The sequence below is a fragment of the Oryzias latipes genome, chromosome 3 (genome assembly GCF_053564925.1).
Source record: "Oryzias latipes strain Hd-rR chromosome 3, Olatipes_Hd-rR_3.1".
Lineage (NCBI taxonomy): Eukaryota > Metazoa > Chordata > Actinopteri > Beloniformes > Adrianichthyidae > Oryzias > Oryzias latipes.
Genome location: NC_136239.1, coordinates 13,404,292 through 13,431,538, shown reverse-complemented (window position 1 = coordinate 13,431,538; position 27,247 = coordinate 13,404,292). Strand labels below are relative to the sequence as shown.

General features: G+C 41.8%; 1 protein-coding gene across 6 annotated transcripts; it reads left to right on the top strand.

Annotated features, from left to right (window-relative positions):
• Nucleotides 1–17: 17 nt before the first annotated feature.
• Nucleotides 18–27,133, top strand: LOC101164217 (cilia- and flagella-associated protein 70). 6 transcript variants are annotated; one of them, XR_013655142.1, is made up of 27 exons: nt 18–178; nt 1,551–1,737; nt 2,061–2,156; nt 2,232–2,317; nt 6,646–6,825; nt 6,938–7,102; nt 7,264–7,358; nt 10,537–10,609; nt 10,748–10,885; nt 11,041–11,199; nt 17,331–17,417; nt 17,542–17,633; nt 18,594–18,654; nt 18,759–18,941; nt 19,026–19,157; nt 19,250–19,378; nt 19,643–19,776; nt 20,714–20,829; nt 21,060–21,233; nt 21,454–21,593; nt 21,945–22,097; nt 22,704–22,865; nt 23,787–23,876; nt 24,306–24,407; nt 25,860–25,904; nt 26,768–26,815; nt 27,008–27,133. XR_013655142.1 is itself a non-coding variant. In XM_020712017.3 (26 exons), the coding sequence occupies exons 1-26, from the start codon at nt 107–109 to the stop codon at nt 27,116–27,118; spliced, it is 3,162 nt and encodes a 1,053-aa protein (XP_020567676.1). In that variant the 5' UTR covers nt 18–106; the 3' UTR covers nt 27,119–27,133. The 6 variants fall into 6 exon arrangements, 4 of the variants coding, with proteins under 4 accessions (XP_020567676.1, XP_011487128.1, XP_020567678.1 ...); XM_020712017.3 differs by lacking the exon at nt 25,860–25,904 and having other exon boundaries at nt 6,649–6,825; XM_011488826.4 differs by lacking the exon at nt 25,860–25,904.
• Nucleotides 27,134–27,247: the final 114 nt, after the last annotated feature.

Below are 27,247 nucleotides of genomic sequence, written 5' to 3'. Positions count from 1 at the left end.
AAATCTACCACCACCAAAACGTGTTACCATGGAAACATGTTAGCTCAGACAACTGAAATTGACGTAAAGGGGTTGCTCGTGATCGGTATTTTATATTAAACCAGCGATGGAGACGCCAGATAAGACTGAAGATACTGTTATAGCCATAAAAATAAGTGTAAAGCAGGGACATAACGTGGTAAGTTCTCATAAATAAATAAATGCAAATGTTAACATGAATGACATTGAACCAAACGACGGCACTCGACTGTTGTCAAAAAGAATAACTCGCTTTTCCAGCATTACTAGTATTTATTCTACATCTATCTTACTTGTCAAAGGTATTAACAACATGCAGCATATGATGCTTTAGTTGTTTGGATTAATAGGCGTTAATCTTAAAATACTTAATTGTTTTTTTGCAATGCAAGCATCATTTAAAAAAAAGCAATGGTAATTTTGTCTTTGTGAAACTAGAATATAATTTAATAGAATAGAATAGAATAAAATAGAGTGGAACTTTATTGATCCCACACAGAGGAGAGTTTTTTTTATTGCAATAGCTCTATTAAAAACAGCAGATAGATAATAAACAACACTAAAAATACACTTGAAAATTATATCAATAATTATAATGTATTATTATTATTATTATAATTAGACACTGAGTTTACTTACTATTGACAACATTTAAAAAAGCCAAATTAAGGCCTTTTTGACAAAAACTTGTCAAACAGGTGTTTTTTTAAGGCATTAAAAGTAATCAAAGAACACTTCCCATACCTATCTCTAAGAGTTTAGTAGAACCTAATTATTAAGAATGACATGCCTTAGATTGACTTCTGTCAGAATGAATTTATCGCACAGTTTCTTCTCATATCCAGTGCCTTGTGAATGTAATCACCTCTTTGAATGTTGCCCTTTTCTTGCCTTCATAAAGAAATAAATCGCTAGAGTTTGCCAAAAGGCATGCGGAAGACTCCATGATCAAGTGGAAGAAATCTTTTTGGGGGGCATCAGACAAGCTGTTGCAGTATGTTTGGCGGCTAAAAACCAGATAAATGTTCTGAAGTGGCCGAGTCAAAGCCCAGAGCCAAACCCAGTCGGGAATTTGTGACTAGACTTGAAAAGGACTGTTTGTGCTCAACCTGAAGGAAACCGAGCAATGTTGCAAAAAGAGAGCAGCAAAACTGCAATGTGTAGATGTGCATGACTGATAGAGACTAACAGTATCTACTCAGACTCAGGGCTGTGATGGCAGCGAGAGATGCATCTACTAAATACTCACTTGAAGGGGGTGAATAATTTTGCGAACAGTTACACTTCTTCATATATTTTGGTTTCATTTACAGTACTTTGTGGAAATTTCTTTTCATTTTGACATTCACGTTTTTTCCAAAAAGAATTTGTGTGAAAAAAAGACACATTTTTTTGACCATAAGTGAGTCAATGACAGCAGAAATAGGCTAAAACATCCAGTGGGGTGAACACTTTTGTAAGGCACTGTTCTATCAGTACACTGTCATACATCCGTCATCAATGTTGTGTGAACTGCGTCTCTTCATTTTCAGCATGGACGAAAGGCGGGCGCTTTTCAGAGCTTTCTGCAGGCTGCATTCAATGAGGTGGTTTTAGGAGTGTCAGAGAAAAAGCAAGGGGACCCTGAAGGCCATCCAATAAACTACAACTTTACTTTCCTCCTACATCTCCCGAATGATGCTGGGACTCGGAGCGACATTGCCCAAAAACCAGTCACAAGTGAGCTAAATGTGTCTAAAGAAACTACAGACCATTTTTTAAAGCATTTTCACTTTTTGTATAGCTGACAATGTATGTAGAATGGAAGTATCGAAGTAACAGAATGGCTCCCCCTCCATTATATTTAATGATGATTATTCAATAGTATTTGACTTTAAATAAAAAAAGGATGTTTTTTGTCTGACCATTGGAACTACTGATAGCATAATATGATTTGATACAACTTTACTTAGATTTAAACTGCTGAATTGAACGGCCTAAAGTTTTGATTGACATGAAGTTGATTAGAATGAAAGTTTTTTTTTCTTTTTTTATGTGTTTAGTCACAGTTCTGGAGCTTCTTCCTGAAGAGAAGAAGTCTAAAATGAATACGGTTGTGCTGGGCCAATCAGCATTACGACTGATGCCACTTCTGCAAGGTGCAACCTTATAAAAGATACGTTTGTGTGGGACTGGATTTGGAATTTTATTTTAATTTATTCATACTCAAACAGGTCAGAGCGGCTTCTCATCCACTGTCCCAGTGAACCCAGTGAACAGCTCCACAATCAGAGATTCTCAGCTGGGCTTCAGTCACAAGGTCGGTTATTTACTTATCCAGCAAGTGTAACACTTAATTAAGCTCAACAGCATAGAGACCAATGGTGGCTTCTTTACAGTTTATCCAAATATGAATGGCACAAATTTCATATGGTACCAAAATATTGATAGCCCGCAGCAGTCCTGGACTTCAAGGATCAGATCTTTTTTTGCAATTCTTACTGTGCATTTGAGCAAAGTCTTCAGCCCTGCTATATACTCAAAAAGTCACCAAAATGTGCACCACCTAGTATGCAATGAAAAAACTCAAAAAAGATGACGTCACAGGGGGCGAAACCGTCAAAAAAAATGAATGAGGCCATAATCTCTTAAAGGTGTCAAGAAAATAATTCAATCTCACAAAACCCAAACAGATATGTGGGGAATATCCAAAGGAAGTTTAGGAATTATAATGGGATGGCCTAAGGAAGCTACAGCTTGGTGGCAATTTTGTGGCAAAGTGTTAGATTTTCACGGTTTTGGACAATATGGGAAAAGAAAACTTGCTCAAGCAATCTTCACGAAAATTTACAGCTGCGTCCAAATTCAAGGGCTGCATCCTTCAATGGCCGCGGCCATCCTGGGCCATGTTGTCCGGGTCCTTCATCGAGCGGGTAGACCGGATGTTAACAGCTGTGAATTTGGACGAGTCTTGCCTTTAGATAATTCCAGCCGTAACGTCCTGGCTAGTGTGAGGCCCTGGGCGAAACACTGGACAGCACCCTCACCCCCTTTCCAGCCCCGCCCTCAATAACTCAAAGCCTGCATTCATACAAACACAAAAACAAAATAAATCATTCATTTTCCTATACTTGTGTAGTTGAATTCACAATTAATGTAGGTCACTGGGAAAGGATGAGAAAAGGAGATTGTATGAGGGTGTGGTGGTGCCTGCAGCGTTATATGGGGCTGAAACATGGAGTCTGAAAGTGGTGGAAAAGAGGAAGCTGAATGTAGTTGAGATGAGATGTTTGAGGAGTATGTGTGGTGTGACACGTATGGATCATGTGAGAAATGAAGTAATCCGAGAGAGAACTGGTGTGATGCGAGAGTTGGCTTATAGAGCATATTAATAAACTGTAATTGTGTGGACTGCATACATGTGACTTGACTGCATTCATTTTAATTATTTCTTTTACCCGTGTCAGCCGGTGCATCTGGCGCGTCTGTCCCCCTCCGCCTCGGTCACCTCTCCACTAAAGGGATTCCCCAAATAATAGTCGCCAGTCTCTCATCAAGAGGGGTCAGCTCCGGTGTCCCCTGTCCCCCACCCGTGGCAGACACACTCTGGCGATGCGGCGCTAGACGTCTTTTCGCCTCGACTTTGATGTCCGACCATTTTTTTCATTTCTTTTTTATTTCGGCCACGGTCCGAGGATGTGAGGCTACAGGCAGCATTTACGGCATCTGCCTTTTTGGCACAAAAAAACGCAGGGCTTTTGGGAACCACGCGTGTCACCCGGTGCATCTGGCGCTCCGGCCCCCCCCAGAGCCCCCCCCCCCATGGAGCACTAGATGTTTTTTTGCCTCGATTTTGATGTCCGACCATTTCTTTTTTATTTCGGCCACGGTCCGAGGTTGTGAGGCTACAGCATTTACGGCGTCTGCCACTGCTTGCCACTCAAGTGCCTTTTTGGCATTAGTAATGCCCACACTGTGCCCTCCAAACAACACTTTTCTCCTCTTTTCCACCTCGCCAACGATAACTTCAACCTCACATTGAGTGAAGTTACGTTTTTTTGATTTCCTCTCTGTGTTTGCCGTGATTTCGCAATCCATAAATATTCATTTGTGGGCGTTTCACGGACTATTTATGGGCAACTATGGGCGTGTCATGAAACCGCAAAAGCTGCGCTGCATTTAGAATTGGTTGTGATTTATTAAGGGAAAGATGCGTAGCATGTGCGTGCGCACGGTTTTATAAATCCGAATATTTCTGTGCGTACGCACGTCCTAGTTTTCATTCACTCACACACACAAACGCGCACACACACGCACACACTGAAGGAGGAGGGTTTGGGGAAGAGAAGGAGGGAGTTAAGAATGTGTGCCCTGTCTAGGCTACCCCACTTTGTTGGGACACAGCCTGGGTATATAGATAGATAGATCTTGAGCTGAATACAACCCTGACATCAATTTTGACTGAATAAATCCACAACCTTGAATAGACTTTTCCGTCTGTCTGAGCCCCTCCTCTGCCTCTCTACCTGCTTGTCCTGTACCTGTTCACATCCTCTGCAGCTGCGAGTTGGTTTCCCCCGCACGCTCCTCCAGCGTGTTCTACGCAGACAGCGCAAAATGCTCTCAACACAGCAGCAAGTTGACACGATAGTGGGGCGCCCTAGCACAAATTTAAACACTTGTTTTTGGGGGGAGGGGGGGGCGCCCCCTACAAGATTGCGCCCTGGGCGACCGCCCACATGGCGCACCTGAAAAATCGCCACTGTCGGCAAATGTCCTGTCGCCTAGCAACCATGAGTCCCAAACAGAGAGGAGTAGTCAGGCATGGAGCTCAAGATTTTCCTGCCTTTTTTGATCCAACTTTTAATCTTGGAGGTGCAATTATAAAACTGTGTGGTTATTTCCAGGTCCCGCTTCATAGTGTGCCATTGTTGTCAGAAAATCTCCGGGTTTGGCCGCAATGCATCTTGGGATATGGACATCAGAGAAGGACACACCAGACCAATCCTTGAAATCAGGAAAAAGAAGGCCGCATTCATTGGCCGCATTTGAATGAGTCCTTGAATTTGGACAGCACTTGTCGTGGCGCTGTGACATAATCAGCCTAACATGCAGCCCTCCAATTTGGACACAGCCTACACCTGCAACCAAAGTTTTGTTAATCTTTGACTTTGGAAAGAGGCGCCATCTTGAATTTTCCAAGCTTAACAAAAAAACGTATTTATAACTACCAAGTAAAACTCCTCCTAGGGATTTTCAGCTCATAACTCCTTCAGCATTAATGGGGAACTAATTGGGAAAAGTTATTGAAAAAGTTTGTAGATTTTGTGGCGAGCGCGCAAAAGTGATGTATAAAAATCCCAAAATGTACTTTTTCTGATTCTTCTGAAAATTATGTAGACCTGTTTGTCGCCCTTAAGGCCCGTTCACACCGTGACGAATTTCGCCGGCGATTTTCGCCGACGTTTAACGCCTCGTGACTAAACAAAGGGCACCAATGAGAGTGTGCACACCGACGCGAAAAAACGCCACGCGTCAAAGCGTCAAAAAAAAAAAACGCCTCGGGTTCGTTTTTTTTTTTTCGACGCCTCGCGTCGAAATCTATTCGACCAATGAGAATGGCGCTTTTGCACACGTGTCTGGAGCTTCTGGAGTTACATTAAAACACAACTTGGGGGCGCTCAAACACAAAACTTCCTTGCTGAGCACACATACCAGCGAAGAAGATAGACGCCAAGTAGCGTCTACACAGCCGCGGAGAAATAATGACTGACATTCTAAAATATCCCCGAACCAAGCACCAGTTGGAGCTACTGGTGCTTGAAATATTCATGTTTCCTTTGTATTATTCTGACAAGCGCGTAAATACTTACTCTCTTCTTCTGAGTGAAAAGCGACTTTAAGAAGCGTAAAGTTGCGCAGCGCCACCTTGTGTACAGGAGTATTTCTGTTTACATTAAGCGCCATCTAATGTCAGGGAATGAAATTGCATTTTCGCTCGGCTCATCGTCAGCGAAAATCGCCTGAACACAAAAAACGTGGCGAAAAACGCTGGCGAATAACGCCTGGCGAATATTCGTCCCGGTGTGTACGGGTTGCTATGGAGATAAAACCAACAGAAAAATCACTACATTGAAAACACGTTTTGTTTTGTTTTTTTTGGATCTCGTGCTGCTCTGACCACAGTGGCAGGGGCAGAGGAGGAGAGCATGGTGGTCGTAGCAGCCGCTCAGCCAGGGAGGGCGGGTTAAATGGTGGTGGCAAGGGCGCCTTCAGGCCAAATCGCAGCTCACACCTTTAATTTGATCTGTGCTTATAGGATTTAGGTACTGTACTGTAAATGGTTTGTTTAAAGGAAAATATAGTTTGTATTATTTTCAGGATGCATTAAGAAAGTTGCAACACACCAGTCATCCTTCTAGAGACGCATGCAGGACTTAGTCACTTTATGTAATTCAAAGACTTAAGCTTTGGATAAAGACCAAATTTACATTTAAACTTTTTTAAACTTAAAACTGAAAGCCAGTGTTGCCTTTTGTGCCTAAAAATGACTCATAACACTGTCTTGTTTGTATTTGATGCAAAATCAGCATTTATTAAAAGAAACAGACACAGCCTTCTCATATTTTATCACTTGATCCTCTTCAGCAGCCGACCCTGGATGTATGTGTCAGTGTCTCCGATCCATTGCTATCTGAGGATGAACTGTCTGCCTCCAATTTCCTGAAAATAACTTTGGAGGCAGTCTATTCTGTCCCCGACTCATGGGTTCCTGGTTCCACTCCTGTCACATACGCTGCAGCTCTGGAAGTCCCTCTTACGGCGGAGGTAACATTTTTAGCAATCGCTTAAATGAAGTCATTCGTTTCATGAAACTATTGGTTCCAGTTCTTTAGCCCAAAAAGAATATTTTATCATGGCCAAAATCTACATCTGTCAGCAAGATCAGGTGGTACTGTTCCCTGATGGACAACTAAAACCAGGAGGAGAAGACGATAAAAAGAAAACTATGTACCATCAGACTGTGTGTGTGTCTAAAAACTACCTCCTGCACCATGAGCAGTCAGAGCAACCAGAAAAGGATGTCGAGCAACCCAGCAAAGAGGTAACCCCAAAACACGTGTCACACATGCAGCCATGTTGTTTTTGTCTAAACTAATTTTTATCTATAATATCAAGTGTATTGGGAGGCAGCTTGAATAGTGTAAATAAAAAAGCTGTGGAAGTCGATCAGAGTTTCAGTCTGTGTACATGTGTGTGCTTCAGGATCAAGTGTTTCGCAATGAGGTAGAAACCACAAAGAGCAGGGTGAGCTGGGACACTGAGACCTGCTGCTTTCTAGATGCAGGAGGAGCGTCCAGGTAAGCTGAAAACACCTTCTTTTTTCGTTTCTGCTTAGAAAAAACTATTCTGCTCTAATTCAAAAGCTCATGAAAAATGAATTTGTGCAGATTTTAGGCTGGTTGGAGTGTTTTGTTGTTTCAAAGAAAAACTATAGACTCAGCTGTACGAGAAAGAATAAAAAATATTTAAAAAATCCTAAATTAATTAATTCCTTGTTTCTTCTACTTTTTAACATTTCATTTTGATTTCTGAAAATTCCTTTTGTTTTCTGAAATGTTTTTTTCTTTTTTACGGAAACCGGAAAAAGTAAGTACTATGGGACGTTACTGATTGGATGATGACTTTTGTCCATCATTTCAAATGAAATTTATTTGTCATAAAGCAATCCTGGATATGCTCCCTAATAATCATAAAACTTTTATTAGAGTGCTGAAATTAAAGATTTATTTGGAATAAGTCAAACATGTTCAATTGTTTCTTTTTTTAACATTTCATTTTGATTTCTGGAAATTACTTTAGTTTTCCAAAATGTTTGATTTTAATTTTGTTTCATTTTATTTGGAATTGTGTTTTGTTTTCTGTAATTTTGTTTGGATGTAATGCTGTTTTTATTTATAAAATATATATTTTAATTTTTTTATTGTTGTGTTTTTTTTTTACTGTTTTGCGTTTTGTGATTTCCACTTCAGGGCCACCGTAGATTGGTAAATAACTCCAGAATTAATGAAATATGCAGAAACAGCTCCCTTAGTTATTATGGCTGTTCCGTTGTATTTACCATGCAGGAATACAATAATCTCTTTTTACATTTTACATAACACTATGAATATTACTTTCGTTCTAAACATGGTCAACAGCTCAAATTTTTCTTTAGTCTGTCATAGTCTTCCAAATAACCAAAAATGTCTATTTCCAGCATCATGTTAAGGTTAAGGGTTACACCAGACAGCAGAGCAGCTTCTCCAATACGTCGTATTACAAACCCCCACATTAGGATAAAAAAGGTTTGAATTGAACAGTGTCTGATAAAATAATAATAATAATAATGGATTGAATTTATCTGCGCTTTTCATGACACTCAAAGCGCTTACATTGTAACCATTATTCATTCACTCCTCATTCATACTTGGTGATGGTAAGTTATGGTTGTAGCCACAGCTGCCCTGGGGCAGACTGACAGAGGCGTGGCTGCCATTTCGCGCCTACGGCCCCTCTGACCATCACCGGGAACATTCATGCACATTCACACACCAGTGGAGCCACGCTGGAGGCAAGGAGGGTGAAGTGTCTTGCCCAAGGACACAACGACATTTTGGCTGGTGGGAGCGGGGATCGAACTGCCAACCCTTTGGTCATTGGACGACCCGCTCAACCACCTGAGCCACTGTCGCCCCAAATGTATGAAGATGTAATGAAAAAAAATGTACAGTGCCAGAGATCTTAATGCCTGCTGCAAATTAAAATCATAACTCATGCATAAAATAACAGCTGAGTCCTGCAAAGGAAAAGAAAAACCTCCATCAAGTTGACAACCCCTCAGTACAGCAACATGCACGGTGTGCTGCAGGTTAAAATGACAATGCACACAAGAACACTTAAAAACTGCCAATAAAAGCAAAACTCTGTCAGTTTGGCAGTGCTGGCCTAAACTGAAATCAGTCTTTAATTTATCTACTGAAGATTCAATGAAAGCGCAATAGTAGCACTTTCTTCACAGAGGCTGGAATAACTTGTTTTCAAGTCTCATCTTCTGGGAAATAAGATGTTTGGCCAATTTTTTGTGTGTGTGAGTGAAAACAATGTTTTTGCTTTTCATAAATCTGTAGCATTTTACTAATCAATAACTGTTGAATGTGCGGAATATTCAAAGACCAGATTGAGCCTTTTCAGTGCAGCAGGTAAAGTCATGAAGTTGATTATTAGCTTTTCCATGTCTTTTTTCCCTTTACAGAAGATTTAGAAAAGCCAGCTTTTGTGTCCTGTGTTAGTGAAATCTTAACAACTGTGCCAAACCATCAAATTGACCCCTTTTTTCTGATTGGAGGTGTTATGTTCTTTCAGTTCTCATGTATGGTTATTTTCAGTTGCACAATAATGAGCTGTTATTGATTGACTGGCAGGAGAAAACTAGAGGACTGCCAGGCTTATTTCAGTCAACCCTTTATGAATGACTGCTGTTTTTTTGTGTGTTTTTAATATTTTTTAAACTATTTTAGCTTTCCCTCAGATGGATAAAAAAACCAAAGAAAAGAACTGAGGGCTTCTTAATTTTTCATCAGGTCGAGGTTTCTCAATGTTCTTGTATTGCTTCATTGCTGCCTTAGTACCACAGTTACCACAGTTTTTCAAACTCTTTGAGCTTTGGATAAAGAGATAAAGCCCTTTGATGCATCCTCAGAGCGGCCTTCTGCTGTTGGGGCTTGCTTTTGTTTTTTCAGCTTGTCTGGTTGACCTATATTATTCTCCATCACAGCTTTGCTTGGTTTATTTGCTGCTGTATGTTTGCCCTGTGCAGGTGTTAAACCTGTGTTTTGTCTTGCAGGAGCACACACAGGCAGTTTTTTTTGTTTGTTTTTTTGTTGTTGCTTTGAGGCCTTCTCTTTAACAGCAGGGTTTTCTTCCTGCATTACTTCATGCTCATTTTGTGCAGCTTCACGCTTTACCTGCAGCTGTTTTAGACCTGGGATCTTACAGTCCAGCTTTAGTAGGTCTTTTGTTGTAGCTTTCTTTTTTTCAAACTTTCAATATCTGACTACTCTTGTATTCAAGAAACTCTCCTTGAACTTGTTGATTCAAAATTTCTAGATGTTTGCAATCTGCCAAAACAAAGCTTAATTTCTTTCTTTTTCTGCTCATCTATATATGAATTCATGTCCTTAAGGTCCTTCATGATTGGCTGGAATTTCTCACACTGTTGGGAAATTATTTCAGCAAATTTCTCCCGCTTGCTTTCCAGAAAATAAACTTCTCCTGATTGGAATGGATGACATTCGATTTATATTAAAAGCATGTTTTAGTTTCTTAAAGTTCAGCCCACTGTTGTTTTTCCACATTCAAATAATCCAAAGGGAACATTATTAGAACATTCTTAGAACATTGTAGCACACTGTATGGTCACATGTCTTTGCAAAATTCAAAGTGTTTCCACACACTGGACTGGAATGATGGACGAATCAGTTTTTACCTACTTTCTAGGCTGCAGCAGAAGATTCTTGAGAGCAGACTGTGGCCAGTGGAAGTCATGAGGTCAACTTCTGCATTAGAAAAGGTGCAGTAATTATATCTAGTCAGTCAAAAATAATATGACGAACAATGACTGTTTTTAATGTGCAGCTTGGTTGATGGCATTTAGCAAGTATTAAACCTGAATGGATCAATACTTATAAATGATTCCATGTGTCTGTAGCTGGGTACTGACAACTCAGACATACCCTTCCATGGTGTGGCTTATGTGGACTTGGGGCCGCTGCTGTATCCTGGAGTCAGTTTTATCAGAGGAGCGTACGCCATTCAGCCCTTCTCTGAGGCTGAGCTGCTAAATAAGGTTACACATCAACACATTTGATTCAGAGATTTATTTTTATTGTCTGTCACCTTTCTAAGGTGTTTTCATAACTCAACACACCATTTAAGATTCAGTGACAGGCACTTTCTAACATGTGTTTGCCATTATTATTATCATCATTTCTTTGTAACAAGGCCAAGAGGAGTGTTAGTGTGTTGAAGGAGCAAGCGAAGGCAGCTGCCAATCAGGCTAAATCTCGTGCCAATTCGGCTATTGGAACACAAAAAAGAACTGGGAAGAACTTTGATGGGAACTACACAGCAGCCAAGGATCCCAAAGAGCCAGCCAAAAAGGTCAGAAATGTTTCTTGATTGTCCAAGATTGGCTGGCTAAAAAACTTTCCCCCAAAAAGTAGAACACTTTCGTTTGATATATGCACACACTATTTACTGTGCCATGCAAGGTACTTCTCGACTGATTATGTGTTACTGCTGCTTCCAATTAATCCTTTACCTTACAATCTCAGTGTCCAGAACTGTTATGCATCACATGATTTGATTTGATTTGATTTATAGATTTCTTTCAAGCATTGTAGTCAAAGCAATAACAAATTTACACATATTTATCAAACTCATTACAGAAATGTTGCAATGCATAGATTAAAAAGACAGAAAATGAAACAAAACAAAAGAGTCACTTGATTCACATTTGCTTATTTGAATACAGTGATCAGAAGTAGCAAAGAAGAAGCAAGTTTATATAATCCCACCCTCACTGACTTAATTCATTTGATAGTTTTACAGTTTTTGTAATCTGGTTCTGATCCGATTCTTTTCAAGTAACAAAATCCAGTGCCTAATAATGATTATCTTCAGAAAAAATTAATTCATGATTTCAGTAAACAGTAACGATAACCATTACGTACCGGTAATAATCATTGACTGTCATTAGAACACATGATCACATTAAACCAGTAATCATTGCTATACATTGCAGATCAAGGAAGAAAATCTATAGCTCATTGATTGTACTTAAAACATTTCAGTAATCATTAATGCACATTACATACTCATTGATTGTAATTAAAAGAGCTTTGGTTATTTCACAACAACCAACTTCACACATGTATTTGGAATTATTCAAGCACCTGTTGATTCTTAACTTCTCTTATCTTTATATCCTGAAATCAGAGTTTCTTTATACATTTTCTTGAATATTTGAACATTGTTTGAGATCATTACTTAACCCGTCTCAAAGTTTAGTGCCACACACCGACACACAGAAACTTTTTCAAATAACTCATAACTTTCTAAAACTAAACACAGAGGTTTAACCTAACTTTCCTTAAAATGGAACCGATAATTCAGTATAGATAAATAGAATACAGCATAATGACTTCACTATTCAGCCAACGGGCTGTATAGTTTATGAACTGTGGTGAAGGCAAATTACAATGCAGAAAAAAAGGTAGACGTATTATCTAGAAATATCTGTAAATTAGTTTTGGTCTGTTCATATAAGGCAGCAGTGAAAACTTTGAAGACCCACTCTGATAAAACATGTGTTTTTGGTGTTTTTAACATGTATTTGTAGCATTTTCTAATTATGTAATGACATATATAGAGAAAATTAAGTTTAAAATTAAATTTCACAGTATTTCTTTTTTCAAATCAAGAATCAAGAGCAGACGCAAATTTTTTTTGAAACAGATCGTATATGTTATGTAGAAAATACACTGGGCGGGCCACACGCTCCCAGCTCTGCTCCATTCTGATTCTCCCCCTTCTAGATAAATAGATCCATCTACGTCTTTACCTCCCTCGTCTGAGCTGGCATCTGGCTCAAAACTGTACGGTTTTATCCGTATGCTGCATCGCTAATGTTAGGTTGGGGGTGTGAAGGGCTGGAAGCTAAAAGGAGAGCTTGTAAACAGGGAGCTCTCATCAATGAGAAAGGGAAGGGGGGCAGTAGCAGTCCCACCTACAACTCAGAGGCGAATTTCTAATGACTTACTGCTGCTCTGCAGAGATTATGTTCTAGAATACGACACAGGCTTTTGGATTTGGCAAAAAACAGCATAATCAAAAAAACACTGGGAATGATTTAAAAATAGAATAAAACATGATCGGAGTGGGATTTTAAGGCTATAATGTATAATATACTTTTTTGATTAAAGGAGGATCACAACACAAATTGCCCCGAGCCTAAAATAAGCACGTTGAACATAGTTAATGATGTTTTTAGAAGAATAAAGTGCAACTGAGGACAAAGGCATGCTTTCAATGGCAGAATCTGACACAAACCTTTTTTATCTCTTTCATTTTTAATCTCTTTCATTTATGATGCGATTTAGAATAGATAAACTTTTTCAGTTATGAGACTGCTGTCGACTCATTCATATGTCATAAAAAATGAAAACAAATGCACCCATGTCCCTCTCACTGTCACGGCGTGAGGGGGGAGGCTCCAGAGCCGGTAGGACCCAGATGCAGAGGCGGAGGCACGAGGATCAGGGACTAGAGGGTTTAATACAAAACAAAAGGCGCTTCAGAGCAGGAAGACAAAACCAAAAACAAAAACTCACTGTGGCGTGGCATGAAACAAGGAACATGGCATGAAGACGTGAACACCGAGACAAAGGCTAATGGACCAGCACAGGAGGAAGGCAGAGACAAGACTTAAATACAGACAGGGCAGACAAGACACAGGTGAAAACGATCAGGGCAGATGGGGACCAAAGGAAGTAAAACTCAAGAAACATGACAAGACAGGAAACCTTTCAAAATAAAACAGGAAACAGAACCAAACAAGACACAACAAAAACTCAAACCATGACAGTACCCCCCCCTCAAGGAACCGCTCTGAGGTTCCAAAAGTCAACTGAGGGGGGGGCGGCCCGGAGGACAAAACCTCAACGGGCATAATTGTCCAAAGAGTCCGGAGGACGGCCGGGGTTCCGTGCCGTCCGGCGAGGCAGGTCCGGAGGACGGCCGGGGTTCCGTGCCGTCGGCGAGGCAGGTCCGGAGGACGGCCGGGGTTCCGTGCCGTCCGGCGAGGCAGGTCCGGAGGACGGCCGGGGTTCCGTGCCGTCCGGCGAGGCAGGTCCGGAGGACGGCCGGGGGGCCGAGCGATCAGGCGTGGGGTCGTCAGGCTTGGAGGGGTCGTCAGGCTTGGAGGAGTCGGGCATGGAGTCAGGCTTGGAGGAGTCGGGCATGGAGTCAGGCTTGGAGGAGTCGGGCATGGAGTCAGGCTTGGAGGAGTCGGGCATGGAGTCAGGCTTGGAGGAGTCGGGCATGGAGTCAGGCTTGGAGGAGTCGGGCATGGAGTCAGGCTTGGAGGAGTCGGGCATGGAGTCAGGCTTGGAGGAGTCGGGCATGGAGTCAGGCTTGGAGGAGTCGGGCATGGAGTCAGGCTTGGAGGAGTCGGGCATGGAGTCAGGCTTGGAGGAGTCGGGCCAGCAGTCGGCCGGCGGGTCGGGCCAGCAGTCGGCCGGCGGGTCGGGCCAGCAGTCGGCCGGCGGGTCGGGCCAGCAGTCGGCCGGCGGGTCGGGCCAGCAGTCGGCCGGCGGGTCGGGCCAGCAGTCGGCCGGCGGGTCAGGCGTGGAGCCGAGCTCCGGCGGGTCAGGCGTGGAGCCGAGCTCCGGCGGGTCAGGCGTGGAGCCGAGCTCCGGCGGGTCAGGCGTGGATCCGTTGGAAACGGGGACCTGTCGGAGTGCAGGCGGCACCCCCCTGGGAGCCGGAACGGGTCGGGGCGCAGGCGGCACCCCCCTGGGAGCCGGGACGGGTCGGGGCGCAGGCTGCACCCTCCTGGGAGCCGGGACGGGTTGGGGTGCGTCCGGGACCACCACTGGACGTGGTTGTGGTGCATCCGGGACCACCACTGGACCTGGCTGTGGTGCGTCCGGGACCACCACTGGACCTGGCTGTGATGCGTCCGGGACCACCACTGGGCGTGGCTGTAGGGGACGGCGGGGACGACGGCGACGACGACCCTCCCATAGGGCAAGACGGCTCCCAGTAAAGTCCAGGGAGCTCCCACTCCGGGCATATGAGGGAAACTGGGCCTGGTCGAAAACCCAATAAGTCCGAGTCCTTTCAGCTTCCTGGCAGTAGGCCTCTAGGAGCATCATGTCCCGCTCCGCTGGGTCCAGAAAAAATGGCTGGTCCATTCTGTCACGGCGTGAGGGGGGAGGCTCCAGAGCCGGTAGGACCCAGATGCAGAGGCGAAGGCATGAGGATCAGGGACTAGAGCAGGGGTCGGGAACCTTTTTGGCCAAGAGAGCCATAAACGCCACATATTTTGAAATTTAATTTCGAAAGAGCCATACAATAATGTGGTGTCCCTTTCCCACACTGAGGCACGGAGACTTAACCTCTTTTAAGGTTCTTTGTTCTGGTTACTGTAGACCGCAACAAACGCCGTACAATTAATTCAGCAACTCCTAAATCTCTCTCGCCGAGACGAGAGCGCTTCTCCCAACTTTATATTCACCTGCTCCCGCTGCAGCCCTCCCATTTCCCTTATTCGGCCCATAGCTGAACCCCATTGGTCCAAATTACCTAACAACAGGCTGAGCGACAGAACTGAGGGCCAATCAGATCTCTGCTTGATCGATGCGTTCCATGAACTCCAGAACTTTTAACGCGGCCCAACAGCCATCCAACTCAGTCCGCGACAATATGTTTAAAACTAAAATACAAGTGAATGTGTGCATTTGATGTAATTTCAACATTTTTAAAGTACAATAAGTCTGTGGATTCTTTTTAATAACATTGTTATGCTGTTTCTAATAAATGATGAGTATTTCTCGTGGTAGTTTTGCTGATGGTCTAGTCTGGTTTACTTGGTGAGTTTCTGCTTCATGCAGGCGTTAAGACTTTAAACGTGATCTTAGGTTGGTATGAATGTTTTGTAGATGTGAGACAGACTGCTCACATGCGGACCTGGAGCCAAACACACACTCACAGCTGCAGTGAGTGACAGGCAGCGGGTTTTACGTTTTTACAATCCCTGCGCGATTCACCTGCTGCCTGTCCACACAACCCTCACCCCCACCCTCTGCTTTCTCCCTCACACATCCCGTCCCCGCATCTGCGCGCTCTTTCTCAGAGACGGGAGCGCGCAGTTTTAGGCACGGCAATTCACAGGTTTCCGGGTGGTACAAACTCTGTGAATTAATAGACAATTTTAAACTTATACTAGTGCTGGCGCAGATTTGTCTCTCTAAGCACCGCTACTACTGCGCGCCTCTGGCATCGCATCGCGCACGAGAAGGACTGGTCTAATGAAGAAAAAAAATTTGAATTAAAGATTTGTCTGCGAGCCACATGTGACCATCAAAAGAGCCATATATGGCTCGCGAGCCATAGGTTCCCGACCCCTGGACTAGAGGGTTTAATACAAAACAAAAGGCGCTGCAGAGCAGGATGACAAAAACAAAAACTCGCTGTGGCGTGGCATGAAACAAGGAACATGGCATGAAGACGTGAACACAGAGACAAAGGCTAATGGACCAGCACAGGAGGAAGGCAGAGACAAGACTTAAATACAGACAGGGCAGACAAGACACAGGTGAAAACGATCAGGGCAGATGGGGACCAAAGGAAGTAAAACTCAAGAAACATGACAAGACAGGAAACCTTTTAAAATAAAACAGGAAACAGAACCAAACAAGACACAACAAGAACTAAAACGAAAAACAAGACACAACAAAAACTCAAACCATGACACTCACAACTGTAATCTTCTGCTATATTTATCCGCTGACCAACAACAAATAAGAAATACAACTACTGTAGTGAATTTTGCATTTATGAAGTATTTATAAAAATATTTTTGTTCCATGAAAAGCAAAAGGAAGTGGACATTCAGCTAAAGGCCAAATCTGATTTACGTCCCTGCCCCTTTGGCTTCTCCCTACGACGACATTTATCCCTCCAAGCGAAGAGATGGAATAAATATTGTCTTCAAACCTGGACATTACTACCACTCAGTGACATCATCAATAACCACCAGCGCTTGGAAAATACATAACAACATCGGTTGTATAAGTTTTGAAAAACTTAAAACTTACATTTAAATGTAAACTTTTGTGCTTTAGAGCACCCCCCCCCCCCCCCCCCCCCCCACGTGAAGTTTCTCCTCTGTCCACAAGCGCGACGCGGATCACCCGGCAGAGGGATAGCCAGTATTAAGTCCCTACAGGAGCTCCTTAAAAACACCTTTTGAGTCCACTAAACCTTTAAATACCCCACAATTGAAATACTGTTACTGGAAATAGCCAGAGGGGTAGGGAAGCAATTTGGATTTGGCCAAATTGTACTATTTATTCATTAGTAGTTCATTACCCCATTATGTTACAGAAAAAAATAAGGTGATATCGTCAAGCATTGTTCCCAACACTGACTACTCATGTAATTTCATGCACCATATAGATGTTGTCATTACAGCTGTGTCTAATACGTTGTGTGATTAAATACCCCAGCAGCCTCCCGGCAACAACAGAATGGCAGCAAATGACGCTGCTACCAGTGTGGCTGAAAATGAACCACAGCTAAATGTGGAAGGAAATGTGAGATTCCCTGTACAGCAACACAACTCAAACCCAAACAAAAATACCTCACATTTATAAAGAAATAAACCAAATTCTTCAAGGTTGGTTTAACTGATTCCCTCTAACATTTCCTGTATGGCAGATGTACTTGGAGGCCAAATCCGTCATTGTCCTTAAAATAGCTTTGGACAAACCACTGGTGGCACAAATAACTCCAGAAGAGCTGGCCACAAGGTAATGACTTACTCAAACTCTGAACTGATTGTGTAACTGCTCTTATGAAGATAATTTAAGAAAAAACGTTTGAATTTAGTTGAATTCTTTTTTCTTTACATAGTCTCGTGTCAGAGCTACTTTTGTCCATGGGTGTGGAAGTTTGCTCTGGTACTAGTGCCAGTGATTCACACCATTCGAAGTCATTTTTAAAGCCATATTCCATGAATTAATTGTATTACTGTGTGTTGATATTTAGTGTCTGGTTTATTACTTCGTAATGGCAAAATATGCTAATTCTTACCATCCATACAAATGCAACAGTAGAATTTGCATAACTTCCAATACAATTCAGCTACTGAGGTGGAGAAAGAATACAGACCAATCAGATCAGGTCCCTCATTAAAAAGAAATGGTCCCATGTTTTTTGAGATGGCTTGTGTCTGAATTCCCTCACTACTTAGTGCACTACATTGTGTGTTCGTCATTTTGTTGAGCTGCTTGAATCTACAATTCCTAAATCCAAAACCCCATGAAGTACTCGATGCTCACTAGATTGACCACAAGCATTGCGTTTGAAGGATTTTCCGTGTGGGAAGATAATGTATTTGAATTTATTTTATGTTAACCATCCAAGTTTTTATCATCAAAACACAGAGGGGTTTTAAATGGTCTTTGTAAAATGTGCCTGTTTTGTTTACGTTGGAAAATCCGTGATGTCGTTTTTGCCGTTCAGAGTAGTGAGTACCACACCATAGTTCCGTACTAGTTAGGGAGTAGCAAGAGAATATCTGTCTTTTATTTTAGAATGTGTTTTTGCGAGTGGATCATATTTCAGGCTCAAAAAAAAACGTAACACACTTATTTGCAATCCACACCAAATCTCACCATCAACTGTTCAATTTTGAGATGCATTTCTTGACTCTATATAAAGAGCACCATTTTCTAGTGTCTTCAAATGTGTCTTTTGTTTTCTTACAGGTTGAAGGCACTAATCCCTCCCAGACCTCAGCCGCCACAGGGTCCAAACAGAGCAGAAAAAGTAAAAGCACTTGCTCGCTTCCACATAAACACACAGGCACAAGGTGACCCACACAGCCAACTTTTCTTTTCCTGAACTCTCTTTGCCGGTGTGTTCTGTTCCAGGCAGTCTTGGAATTCCATAAACAAGTTGGTAATGCAGTGGATGTGATATCACAACAGTATAATGAACTGTTCAGTGCAAACGGTCAGCTGTCACAAAACCAAAGCCAGGAACAAATGCTGCAGCAGCTGATGGGAGCTCTTAACGTTTCTGGAAGATACTTTTCCTTCTCCGAGCAGTTTAAGGTCAAAACATAAAGTTTCAAATACCTTGCAGATTTTCTTGAAAATGATGCTTCCACTGATGTTTTTTTCTTGTTTTTCCTGCAGCATGCCATTGTTAGGATTGTTCGAGATAAGCTGCAGCAGACAGATGGTTTCAGTGACCCTCAGGAGTCAAAAGAATTTGCCAGCAAGCTTTATGTTTACTTGGTGGAGGAGATGCGTGTCGCTCTTAGCAAGGTCAAGAAAAAAACAACTTTTTTTTGATAATTGAGAAGATGTGTGCTTACTTTTGATTTCATTTTTACCATTTTATTTTTTTTTCCAATCAGATTTATTCCAGTGATGTTGTTGAGGACTGCCCAGCTGAAATCCAACTGCATTCTTCTCAGCTCCTACATTTTGCCAGAGAAGCACAGCTAACAGGGAATTATCAGCAGGCTGCTTCATATTATGAAGAGGTAAACAAATAAACAAAGCCACAAATCTGGAATTTAAAAAATCACTCCATTCTATGTTTTATGGTCAAATTCTTCCATAAATTTGAAGTTTGTACAGTTTTTGTGATTACAAAATGAGCACTATGTTAAAGTACAATTATGGAACTTGTACTGTTTGCATGTAAACTGTTGGGCAGCAGGCTGCAGTTGTTCTAATGCAATGTGCAAAAAAGCAAGACAATGAATAAACTGAAGCAACTAAAGAATGCTTTCATTCCATTTCAGCTCGTGGTAAGGCACACCCACGAGGCTTCCTACAAGTTTGGGTGGGGTAGTCTGTTTATGTTGACCAAAGACTACATAAAGGCAAAAGAATGTTTCTATGATGCCGTAGCAACCAACCAAGCACACCAACCCAGGTGAGAAATCTGTTATATGCCTGGACGGTGAAAAAGTTGATTAAAGGGAAAAACAAACAACCGTCACTGGACTCCTCTGGTTTTAGGAAGTTATCCTAAAAAACTAACTCTGACGAAAATTGAGTTTTTGGTGTTTTTAACATGTTTTCGTAGCATTTTTATAATGATGGATGATGGAGAAAACAAATTTGTATTTCTTAATTCAAATTGTGGTGAAGCAGGAGCAGATGAAAAAATGCTGTTTGGGGGGAAAAAAGAGCATATTTGTGATTTTGAAAATACGATGGGTGGGCCACAAGCTCCCTGCTCATTCGTTTATGGACAAAAAGATTCATTTACATCATCTTTGTTTTCCTTGTCTGAGCTGGAATCTGGCTCAAAACTGTACGGCTGGATATCTGCAATATTGCTAGACATTTTTGTTGCACCGCTAATGTTAGGTTGGGGTTGTAAAGGGCTGTAAGCTAGTGGGAGAGAATGTAAACAGTTGATAAGAAGTGGGGCAGGCCAGCTCCACACCAACAGTCCCACCCCCAACTCCTGCCGCTCTGCAGAAACGATGTCCCAGAAAACAACACAAATATCTTATTTTGTCCAAAAGCGGCATCATCATAATTAAAAGACCACTGGGAACACTTTTGAAAATAGATCAAAAGATGATTGGAGTGGGTCTTTAAAAGGGGCCAATTTTTCAACACTATAGTGAAGAATAAACTAATGAAAATCATATTTCATCCTTTTTTTCAGAGTTGTCATACTATTAAACTTATATAACAAAATACTGTCCTCCAACATTCCAAAACACTAATCTAATCCCTCCCTTTGACCAAATAAAATGAAAAGTGACTCTCACAAATGCCTCCACTGTATATCTACCTTTTTTATTTGCATGACAATAAAACACTTAAACTTATGAACGTGTCTTTTCACTGTTTAGCTTGATGATGTTGGGAGTCTTGGCCTTGATGTTTGAGCGTTACAAAGAAGCCCAGGCCTTCCTGGAACGCGCCACCACCATTGATCCACCATGTGTACCAGCATGGACACTGTTAGGTGAGATTCAGTTTTTCCTTTGCATGCTTTTTTTCTTACCTTCAAATCACTTGAACTAATATCAGATGCTAACAATCGCTGTTGTAGTCTTTAAAGACGGCGGAAGCAACACCAAAATGTGCACACATCAAGGACCCAGCAATAATGAATTCTTGGCGTAGCAAATGACCATTCAACCATAATTTGTGGCTTTAATTTGAAATTATTTTTTTTCTGTATTCTCTGTTGAGGTTTGTTCCATGAGAGCCAGAATGAACCGATTCTGGCAGAGTGGGCTTTTATTGAAGCCAAAAAGCTGCTGAGAGGAGATGAAGCAAAGAGCAAAGGACTCAAAGAAGATGAGAGAGAAACAGTTCAGCTGGGGGAAAATGGGGCTGTGCCCTTGCAGCCTTCAACTGTGGAAGGTGAGGTGCAGTACTAAAAACAAGAAGTTTCTGACACAGCCTTCTCTGACAGTTACAATAATGGCTTTTGATGTTTTTGTTGCGACAAGTACCAATGGAGAGTGAAACTTGTCCCACATTTTTAGTCTGTAGGTTCTGACTCTCAGTCTCAGCCTGAGGTAGAAGTCGGCCTGAACTGCAGGCAGATGTTTTCCTGACTGATGATTTGTTTTCCTGCCAGGCGCAGAGACTTTAGACCAGGACTCAGAGGGCTGCAATGAGCCTCCAGCACAGGCTGACAGCAGATCTGCCCCCAGTAAACTCACATCCACAATCTATACACAAACAGTTCAGTTCCTGCTGGAAAACAATGCCCTACAGGTAAACACATGAAGCACCACAGGGCTTTTATTGGTCAAACTTAAAGTAACAACTTTTTTCATCTTCTTATTACTTTTAATATATTGCATACCAAGTTGTTTTGTTGTTTGTAATAATACTATGACAGTGAACATTTGTATTTTATCATTTGTTCAGTTTCTCCAATTAAAATTTGGTGCCATAAATAAAGAAAGAAAGAAAGAAAGAAAGAAAGAAAGAAAGAAAGAAAGAAAGAAAGAAAGAAAGAAAGAAAGAAAGAAAGAAAGAAAGAAAGAAAGAAAGAAAGAAAGAAAGAAAGAAAGAAAGAAAGAAAGAAGTGATTTGGCAATTTCTTTTTTTTTTCTTTGTTAGATGGCAGAGCACGCATTATCGCAGGAACTTCTGTGCCCTGAAGGTGGCCGTAGTTTGTCCTACCTCCGTCATCTGGCCAAGCTGCAGCTGCTCAAAGGTGACTACAGCAGTGCTGCTGCCAGCCTCAAGGAAGCACTGTTCCACACAAATGAGGTACACTTAAACAGCAGCTCTTCTTTTAACCAGCAGTACTCTTTGTTGATTCTACACATGTTCTTCTAAAGTCTGAAGTCTTTGATTAGTTGTCACATTTGTCCAGACATTAGCTTGTCCTATAGCTTCCTGTAGACTTCGGTAAGATTAAGGAAAAGCTAACAGATGTAAGGATGCCACAGATTTAACCCAACATGTGCTGGTGCTTCTATTGACCTACTTAAGTTGTAAAGATGACCATCTGGAAGGAAAATCAGTGCGGTATGTTTACCCCGCTGTAAAGACAATGAAGCAACAGGATTGCTGTTTCATCATTAACACCAGTTAACACAATTTCTCCGTTTAATGTGATATTTATTGGACAAGTCTTCCTGTAATACCTTAAAATTGTGTTTGAAATTTTGAGCAAAAAGGAAAAAGCAAAAAATGCAGCTTTAAAAAAATGAATTCAATATCAATTTAGCCCAAAATTATTAGGTTTATCTAAGCAAATTTGCAACTTCTTATAATCCCATAAACACCTTTTAGATGTTTTATATTTAAAAATGTAATCTGGAAAAAGTCAGTGCTAGATGCAATTTTTTTAACCCTTTGATTTATGAACAGGATGCGGATGTTTGGGCTCTCAATGGTCACCGTCACTACCTGCAAGGTGCATTCACTGAGGCAAAGGAGAGCTATGAGTGGAGCCTCAACATCTTCAAGAATCCATCAGACTCTCACATTGTTTTCCTGCGCTTGGGATCCATTTATCTCATGCAGGAGAAGGTCAGATATGAGTCAAGTATTGTCCAAAGGACCACTTAATGCATGTGTACTTGAGCTCCTTTCAAGTCAACATGTAAATTTATTGATTTGAGTTTTTTGAAGCTGGGCATATTCCCATTGACTGTCTATTACTCGTTAATATTATACTTCAATATTATATTGTGTCACGTATTTACTTGTTTAATGCTTTTAGTCAATTTGTTACTCTTTTATGTCTTAACTTATTCTAATTTATATTCTAGGTGTTTAAGACTTTTTCATGTACTTTTTATGCATAAACTTATTTTTAATTTATATTTGAGCTGTTTTTATATTTTAACTTTTGTATTTATTACGTCTACATTTTGGACTGTTTCCGAGTGTCTTCTCACCCTTGGCTGGGGTGTTTGTGTTCGGGTTCCCAGAGTTTTGGCCCTGCTTGTCCTCTGGCGTCTCTTGTTCTGGGTCCTCCGAGCTCCTGGCCTGGTGTGCCCACGTCGGGCGCATTGGACGCGGGGGCTGGGGGTCTGTGGTGTGGGCGGTGCTGGGGATGAGTTGTACTCGTGTTGCTTAGATGCTGACAACCCGGTCAACAGGAAGACAGGGCGTTCGGCGCCTTCTGGGTTCTCGCTTCTTTAGCTTTTTATAATAATTTCTCTTTTATTTGTCTTTGTGTATTCTATTATGTGGGGCTAATTTTATTATTTTATTGCATGTGTGGGGATCGGTATTTTTGCGTTCTTGTTTGTTTTTACGTACAGCACCTTGAGTCGTTCTTTTTTCATGAAAGGTGCTTTAAAATTAAAATTAATTTGAATTTAAAAAAAATCCAATTTCTATTCATCTATAATCCCAGATTGTGTTTTCTGAAGTATTTTGAAGAACACAAAATGCTGCAATTTATACATCCTGCCTACTTGATTGCCTTTTCTATGCTTTCAGTTTCAGCAAGCCAAAATGACCTACCTGCTGGCTTGTGAGCAGTCACCATCATGCCTCACCTGGCTGGGTCTGGGCACTGCCTGTTACTACGTAAAAATAACCCTTTCATATTTCATTCATTTATTTTGCTGGGTTTTTTTTTGTTCAGTAGAAGTTACTAAACCTAAAAAAGCCCAGAAAAAGAAGAGAAGACGTTTGATGCTTTCTTATGCAAACATGCGTCAAATCACTTCTGATCCAGAACCACCTTAAATTTAACATCTACCTAAAGGCAAAAACATCAGATTCTTTTTCTTTTCTTGGCTTAAAACAAATTCAAGTATCAGGGATTTGAATGTAGTGGTTGGATAAAAGATTTAAAAAAATGAACAACTTTGGAAAACTAATTTAGAGATTTGGCATATCTAGATATCTATCTATCTAGATCAATCATCATTGAGTGTTTTCTCTAAGAACAGGACCTGTTTTCTTTTTGGCTGGCCTTGTAGGATGTTAAACGCTGGGTTTCTGTTTGTGTAGCTGCAGGAGCTTGAAGAAGCAGAGGACGCTTTGATGGAGGCGAACCATTTGAATGCAGAGAATGCAGAAGTGTGGGCTTACCTGTCTCTGATCTGCCTTAAGGTGAGTAAACAACTTCAGCACAGTGACAGTCTGTCCCAGTTCAAATCATGTCTTTACAGTAAGATGAAAAATCTGCCAACATTTTTACTTTCTTTTTTATTCAAATTATTGACAAAAAAAAAAGACTAAGAATTTGGCAAAAAATACTTTGATTTGTAAATGGGAAGAAAATACCGATAAGTCATTTTCAGCAATAGCCGCGGTTACATGTGCAGAATATCTTGATCGGATCAATGGTCGGGTTAAAATTCACCCGTGCACATGGGATCAGAAAACCTTTTTCCGATTAGAACAAGCGTTCCCATGGCTCACACCTTTGGTCGGAATAAATCGTTTGGGCATCCGCAGTAGTGGTAAAAAAAAAACCCGGAAGAAGAGAAGCGCCTCGTTGTAAACAGACCGCTGCCACAGACTTTTGTTCAGCAGCTCCGTAACACGAGGCGATCTTCCAAACGTGCTTTTATTAATGTTATGAATAGTATGAAGCGCCTGCTCGCTCATCGTTTTTTTAATCCGTGTGGTCATTGCTTTTTATGTTGAAGAACGGAGCTGGAAGAGTTAGGACAGGCTATAAACACGCGCTAACAACATTAGCCTTGCTTGAGGACACAAAATCCAGGACCGTGCGAGAGACACGGCAATCTACATCTTGGCTGCACGTAAATATGTGGGATTAATATCGGCCTTTATGTTGCCGGGACAGTTTCTTGGGGCTGAGCAACATTTATTTCTGCTCTGAGACGTTCACACACCGCCCCAAACACGGTTCCTCCTGAGTCCTGCAGCCGCTAACCCAGAGTGGCGGGACGGCTCGCAGTCTGAATTCTCCCACACATAACAAAACAATAAAACGCACACGTAACTAAGCATCCCTCCCTCCCTTCACACACAAAGTTATCTGGCTCCTCTGCTCACTTGGTCCAAAACGCTGCTGCCCTGCATACCCCTCGTGAAGGAGGGAGAGGCAGAGACCCAGAGGGGCGAGAGCGGAGCGGTGCTTTTCACGGGGCGTCCGCAGAGCAGCTGGTCGGTCCCGTATGAACTCCAAAGCTTTCTCTCAGCGAAACACCATCTATGCGTGACGTAACCCAGAGCAGCAGTGACACATGATCGGAATGACCGTTTACATGCTCTACGATCGGATAAACGATCGGTATAACCCACCTATCTCGATTGGAAAGAAATTCTGATCCGAATGAGTCTGATCGGGGCAGAGTATTCCGAACGGCGCGTTTACATGACGCCTTTTCTTTCCGATCAGGCATTCTTTCCGATTACTTTTGCCCATGTAAACGCAGCTAATGTCATGTAAGACTACAGTGATGCCTTAATCACAACTAACTATCCTTGTGGGTGGGTAGGGGCTGTCTGCGGGCAAATCTGTACAGGGCATGCAGGTGGTCTGCAGGAAATTGTCACCTCACATGTTCATCCATATTTTTTTTTCTACAGGCAAACACTTAAACAATACATAAGGGTGAAGTAGGTGAGACACAGGTGTGTTGTTAGGACTTTTCCTTTTTTTTCAATCTCCTGAGCACAGTGCAAGGGGCCTGTAAGTGCTGTTTATGTGATACGTGGGCGCCAGTTGCACGCTCCACACTCGCAGTCTGGTTGTTGAAAATGAGGAAATTAGACATCCTACTTACGCATCACCTGCACACCTCCTGCTTGCAGCATTTGCATGCGGTCAGTAAAGAGCCAGTGCTTACACCTCACGAATGACTAGAGTGTGGCATAGCAGGACAGCATAGATGCATGTAACTTACATCAGCCTTACGAATACTTCACGATACACTTACCACACATACAACAATAGTACCCTCCAAATTCATGACGGCCCTTAAGGTGGCCCATCTGCGCTCCCCTTAAGATGCAGCTGCTCCTCTCTATGGTCAAGACAACCCAGAAAACCGTAGTGCAGCGGTAGGCCGGTCGACCTCCGATTGGAAGATTGCAGGTTCGATTCCCACCTTGCCCTCCCATGTGTCGAAGTGTCCTCGGCCAAGACACTGAACCCCACTTGGGAGTCTCTAGTGGAAGGTTGGCACAAGTGTTCAGCAGTGGAGCCGCCTTTGGCAAATACGCCCTTTACCATTTACCAAAAATCCTCAGCACCCGGTCACCCCCCGTACGGGTGTGTGTGACTTAGGCAGTACATGCAGAGTACTTCTTCATTGCCACAGTAGTCTTTCGGTAGGGTCTTTCTCCTAGATTAAATGGATGCTTTTAAGTTTCTTTTAGCCTTAATGTGGCATAAGCAAAAAATCAACAATGTAACCACTGAACTGGGAAAGAATTGACTGCATTTATTGTTGAATTGTCTACACTAATTTTCTGCCGAACCTCTTGTTTTACAGTCTGCCCGGCAACAGGAAGCTAAACTGTTTTATAAATATGCAGTGAGGGTGAGTTAGTCTGCAAATGTTATCATGTATTAAGATTTATTCCTAACTTTGGAAGTGATGATGTATAATTGAAACAAAACTAAAACTTTACTTACAAACTTTTGAATGTACTTACAAGTATGTATTAATATTTTTAGGAATGAAAGGACAGTCCTGTGACATCTAAAACTATTTTCTTTTTAATTATTCCAGTTCAACTTGCAGAATGAATCCCTCCTTGAGGAGATCCGTCAGCTGATGAACCAGCTTCATCTCAGTCAAGTGGACTCATGCTTTGAAACAAGCATTAAAATAAATGTTTGAAGATTTTTTTTCTTATGTACTGCAAAAATGAACTATCTCCTAGAATTAGAAGTACATTAGACATGAAGTTTAAATGAAAACGTGTTCAATATCAACACAAATATCCTCAAACTTATTCAGATAGCAGGA